This window comes from Drosophila gunungcola (genome assembly GCF_025200985.1).
Source record: "Drosophila gunungcola strain Sukarami chromosome 2R unlocalized genomic scaffold, Dgunungcola_SK_2 000011F, whole genome shotgun sequence".
Taxonomy (NCBI): domain Eukaryota; kingdom Metazoa; phylum Arthropoda; class Insecta; order Diptera; family Drosophilidae; genus Drosophila; species Drosophila gunungcola.
In genome coordinates this window covers 1715097-1721096 of record NW_026453169.1, presented here as the reverse complement: position 1 = coordinate 1721096, position 6000 = coordinate 1715097, and the positions used below count along the sequence as shown (strand labels likewise).

At 44.6% G+C, this 6000-nt stretch overlaps 1 protein-coding gene across 1 annotated transcript; it reads left to right on the top strand.

The window, feature by feature from the left end:
* The first annotated feature begins 1088 nt into the window (after positions 1 to 1088).
* LOC128255358 (F-box/LRR-repeat protein 14) lies at positions 1089 to 5089 on the top strand. The gene has a single exon (XM_052984907.1). The coding sequence runs from the start codon at positions 1373 to 1375 to the stop codon at positions 2987 to 2989; it is 1617 nt and encodes a 538-aa protein (XP_052840867.1). The 5' UTR covers positions 1089 to 1372; the 3' UTR covers positions 2990 to 5089.
* Positions 5090 to 6000: the final 911 nt, after the last annotated feature.

The following is a 6000-nucleotide window of genomic DNA, read 5'->3' as shown; positions in this document are numbered from 1 at the left end:
AGTTATCGTTAATATTTTCCTGGAAACCGGGATTGTGTTGTTGTTGCGTTCGCAGGTAGCGAGCAACGATCGCACTCACACCTATGCGACAGAGCGGGATGGAAGACAAGGAGAGAGAAGACAGGTACCTGCTCGACTTCGGAATGCAGCGGCAGCAGAAACAACAAATGCGTCGGAGTTTGGCATTGAGTTTGGCTCGACGGGTAAAGAATAACCTGAAACATGGAGCAGAGCTGGGGTCCAAAACCAAAAGATAAATCCAAGCCAGGTCTTATAACAAGCATTAGTATCTGTAGCTGACTCTCGCTCTCATCGTTTTACGCCCTCTCTCTCTTAATCTAACATTCAATTCTCTCAAGTCAGTGATGAGAAAGCTGACTAAACTAAAAACTGTTTGAAAATATAGATGAATGTTGCTTTTACTACACGGCAAGAGGGACCCAAGGGAGCGCACAATAAATAAATGAAAACATGTCGCGATATGGTGAGAAATAAATAAATGCTGAATAGACAAAACGGTTTCCCCATAGACATAAACAAAAACAAATGAACTACAGAGACTTAAATAAATGCCTGCTTTAAAGTTAGATTCGATTTTTTAAAAAGACCCAAATACTAACTTTTATTTTAAATATACCAACTACTATTTTATGTGCAAAGGTATTTATAAGTTGGGGAATTCAACAATTCACATGACAGTATACAATCGGTTGCTTACAACTAAAAAATGGTGCTTTATTCAAATTTTAAAAAATAATACTAAAAGGGAACTATATTAGGATATTTAAAAAATACAGCTTCTAACTGTAACTTTTGTTACCAAAATCTGATTGCATGTCCTTCCACCCACACCGTAAATCTAGCCTTAGACAAGCTAAACTAGCTATAAACCGCTGTTGACTCAGCATTCAGCCAGAGGCGGAGAGAGAGAGAGAGAGTTCGTCGAGAGAGTAAGCGAGAGAAAGCGCACTTGGCTACCTGCTCCGAAGAAACCTTATGGCTGAATACGCTCAGATAATCCTCCCTCGCGCTCTCCGCGTTTCCGTGCGCTCGACTCAGGCTAAAAGCAAGGCGACTCGGCGTTTCAAGTTGAGTTTTTCGTCGTCGTCCGGTTCGCGCACATCGTTTCTGTCTCGGCCGCACCGCAAGAACACAGAATAAATAAGAGACCTACTGGGACTTGGGACTGCCACTATCCACCCGACACAGTGCTCTCGAGTTAAAGTGCAGCGCGAGTGAACCACAGTGAACACCACTAGTCTTCAACTAAGCATACAAACAGTAAAATGCAGCGTATATAGGAATCCCGTAGAACGAGTAGATCCAAAGTAGCAGCCAAGAGATAAGCCAAGTGTAAAACCAAGAGGAGGACATGGCTACCAACACGGAACTGCTGCCCTTCCACCACCAGACAATGGCGGTGTTGAACAATCTGAATAGCCACTGTGGCGGATCCGGCAGCAATGGAGCGGCCACCAGTGGCGGAGGAGCGGCAGCGGTTGGCGGACCAGGAGGAGCGCCCACCTGGGCCATGGATGAACTCTATCAACAGACTGAGCTGCCCGGACTAACGCGAACCGGGGCCACCACCACGCATCACCACCTGCTGCGCTTCACGCCCTACGCCCTGCATCACCGACCGCCACACCACCAGCTTCAGACCCTGCCGCCGGCCTTGTATTTGCAACATGCCGCAGCAGCGGCGGCGGCGGCAGCAGCGGCAGCGGCCCACGCACAGCATCACCATCATCATCACCACCACCTACCGCACAGGCCCGCCTCGCCGGAGAGTCCGCCACCAGTGGAGGGCACCCACATCAGCAATCTGTTCCCGGAACTCCTCGAGCAGATCTTCGAGCACCTTCCAGTGCGGGATTTGGGCCGGGCGGCCCAGGTTTGTACCGCCTGGCGGGATGCGGCTTATGCCAAGAGCGTTTGGAAGGGCGTCGAGGCCAAGTTGCACCTGAAACGCTCCAGTCCGAGTCTATTCAACTGCCTGGTCAAAAGAGGCATCAAGAAGGTGCAGATCCTCTCGCTGCGCCGCTCGCTCAAGGATTTGGTCCTGGGCGTTCCGGCTCTGACCTCGCTAAACCTGAGCGGATGCTTCAACGTGGCCGACATGAATCTGGGCCATGCCTTCAGCGTGGATCTGCCCAACCTCAAGACCCTGGACCTCTCCCTCTGCAAACAGATCACTGACACAAGTCTGGGACGGATTGCCCAGCACCTGAGGAATCTGGAGACCCTGGAACTGGGCGGCTGTTGCAACATCACCAACACTGGACTCCTGCTCATAGCGTGGGGCCTAAAGAAGCTGAAGCACCTGAATCTGCGATCCTGCTGGCACATTAGTGACCAGGGCATTGGTCACCTTGCGGGTTTCTCACGCGAAACGGCCGAGGGCAATCTGCAACTGGAGTATCTGGGTCTGCAGGACTGCCAGCGGCTGAGTGACGAGGCCCTTGGTCACATTGCCCAGGGTCTGACCTCGTTGAAATCGATCAACCTGAGCTTCTGCGTCTCCGTGACGGACAGCGGACTGAAGCACCTGGCCCGGATGCCAAAGCTGGAGCAACTGAACCTCCGTTCCTGCGACAACATTTCGGACATCGGAATGGCCTACCTCACGGAGGGCGGCAGCGGGATCAACTCCCTGGACGTTAGTTTCTGCGACAAGATCAGCGATCAGGCACTGACGCACATTGCCCAGGGACTCTACCGACTAAGATCTCTGTCGCTGAATCAGTGCCAGATCACCGATCACGGAATGCTGAAGATCGCCAAGGCGCTCCACGAGTTGGAGAACCTCAATATCGGACAGTGCAGCCGGATTACGGACAAGGGCCTGCAGACGCTGGCCGAGGATCTGACCAATCTCAAGACCATCGATCTCTACGGCTGCACGCAACTCAGTTCCAAGGGCATCGACATCATCATGAAGCTGCCCAAGCTGCAGAAGCTCAATTTGGGCCTCTGGCTGGTCAGGTGATGCGTCCACCACGATTGCAACGCCTGTGCGGCGGAGGAGGCCGCTCGCGGCTCTAGTAATTCCCAACCATAGATTTCAAGTGGAAAAGGGAGGGCAGGCGGAGCAGACAAGATACACTGAGAACTCATAGCTTTCGTTTGCCATACCACACGCTGTACTACATTTTTTTCGTACGATTCGAGAAACGAGCTAAGAGGCACAAAACAACACGGCAAACAATGCGGCACACACACAAACACACGCAAGAAAAAGCAAGGCGAGCGGTCGGAGTTGGGGAAATAGAGACAGGGACAGACGGTGTCAGGGGGAGAGTGCTGTCAGTTCAGCTTGTACTCAGATAAATTTTTTTTTGTTGGCAAAAATGTACTACAGTTTTGTCCCCCATCCAAGGTTTATGTCCCAATTTTATGGTTTTTTAGAAACAAATTCTTTGATTATTGAACTCCCAAACATCTTCTTACACGACCTGAATTTTTTTTTTTGCTAAGATGCAGTCAACATCGAAATCCTAAACAATATTTTCTGAAATATGTATATATCGACTTATACATAAACAACCGATCCCATAAACTATAAAATACCTAAACTTACGAAAAGTCATGAAAATTCAGCTCGTGTAAAAAGGGTTTATATCCATTTAGATAAATTTCAGCTTAATCTAGCTATTTTTCTGCAGAAGACCAGACAGCACTGTTCATGGAGCTCGCTCTGCTGCGTTGTGTTGTGTTGTTGTTCCTAGGGGGCAAGAGCGAGAGGGGAGACAGCCGCTGGCGTCGGCTTACACGCACGCAGCGATAAACAAAAAAAAAAGAAACAGCAGGCAACAACAACTGCAGCTATGGCCGACAGCAACAAAGTGCATGGCGATGGAGACCCACGATAAGCAGTGGGAGGGGGGAGAGCAGGAGAGTGGGCAGCAAATTTACACACACAACGCATGTGTGTGTGTGCAATGCAGGCCGCAGTTAAGCAGATGCAAATAAATTTAAATAGTTTATTTTAATTCACGCTTCGGCTACAAAAGCCAGCGTCCTCCATTGCCACAGCAACAACAGAAAACAACAACAGCAGCATAATAGCGATACAACAACAAAGCTAAAAAGAGAGGGAGTATAGGGAATTAAAACTTGACTCTCCGCTCTTTTTTCTCACTCTCCATCGCATTTTTCTTGCTCCCCTTTTGTGTTTGTATCTTTTTTGTTTTTGTTCCTCGACGTTTTCTTCTCAACGTTCGTTGCGAATTTGTTTAGTACAGCGTCGTTAGTTATGCCGTTTAATTTAGTTGATTAAAACGTAAACAAAAGAGTAACGAAAACTTAAGCAAAAACAATGTTAATAGTAGACACTTAATGAAAATGCGTAAATTTTAGTTCTTAGTTATTAACCTTTGTCAAGCCACAATTAGTCAAATAACGAAAACGAGGGGAGAATAACCATTAACACAAGTTATAAAAACATAAAAAAAAAACAAAAAACAAAACAACCTTGTTTAATAGCAAAAAACTCACCCAAACACTTACACACACAAACAAACACACACAAACGTTAAAGAAAATTCTGTAAATTTTTTATTGTTTAATTTATAAGTAAGCAAGCAAAAAGAGAAGATAACGATTGAAAAGAATTTGCGAATTAATTCTTTTTTCTATTGTGATATAAACTGTATTGTATAAAAAAGAAAAACATAAACAAGCAAGCAAAAATTAATGCTAAAACAACAATTACGTAATTTTATTTAAGCAGCGATAAGCGAAAAAGCGAGGATTAAATTAAATAAATTAAAAATAAATAAATATGTACAATGTTATGTTAAGTCAGGATTTCTCCTATTCTCTGTTTTTGGATTAGTTAAATGAGCCCGATTCGATTTTGTTGATATGCAATATACTGAATGCCTTAATTCCATTTGCAAACTATATTATTAACTATGTTGATTCTGAAAACCCCCTGAGTTTCAATTGTGAGTTTTCCCTAGATCTAAGTTTATCGACGATTGATATTTCTGTTTTAGGAGGCGAAACCCCCAAAAAAATTTGAACGATGATGTTGGAGACACGGAAGAAGAGAAAATAAATTAAACATGTATAAAAATCCAGCAAATGCCAGCGATTTTATTGATTACACTGGGAGTTTGCTTTTGCTGTTTATCTTGCTCGGCAAATGCGTAAATGTTTTGTGGGAAATTTATTTTATTTGGGCCTGTGTGTGTGTGTGTGTGTGGTGTGTGTCTGCATTTTGTAATGAACAAAGGGCCCGGCACTAATGCAATTGCAATGAAATGTGCATCCAGCCAGAGATGCAGATGCCGATATATACATACATACATATATGCATACACACTACCAGATATTTGCGTATATAGCATATGCGGTTATGCAACGCACACACACTCGCCAGCCTATGTACTGCAATTATTTATATTGCCTGCATTATGTATAAGCATCGATGCATTTACAAACACTTGCATTTATATACAAACACACATAGGCGCAGCTTCATATCCCTGTGTATACACATAACGGTTTTACTTGCTTGCTAACTGCTTAAATTTGCATTAAATGTGCGTATGCGTCAAGAGCCAGTGTGTGTGATTATGTACACAAACGCACACTCTTACGAAGGTACATGAACGTGGGGGAAAACCACCCAATCGGAAATTTTATTCATTCGCTGGACCCCAAAATTAAAGCTTTAAAGCAGCCCCAGGCAGATAAGTCCCGACTCGAAACTCGGTTTCGAATATTAATGCAAAGATCCGATTTGCCAAGAGGTTAAATGGATGTTGGTCTGCAAACCGGTGAGACACCACCTAGATTTTGACTAAAATTGCAGTGAACATCCCAATTTTCAAATAATTTCTTCGACGTATAAAGGATCCCCATTAATTTATAGCATAGCTTGCCTAAAATAGTATTTTATTAAGTTATAAAATCGGAACGTCTATGTGTTAAACAATTCAGAGAATAATGACTATTTTTTGCAATTCATGAAATACTGATACGTACTAGAAA

Excerpts from the sequence above, each read along its gene's own strand:
- LOC128255358 (XM_052984907.1), top strand. The coding sequence starts at position 1,373 with ATGGCTACCAACACGGAACTGCTGCCCTTCCACCACCAGACAATGGCG.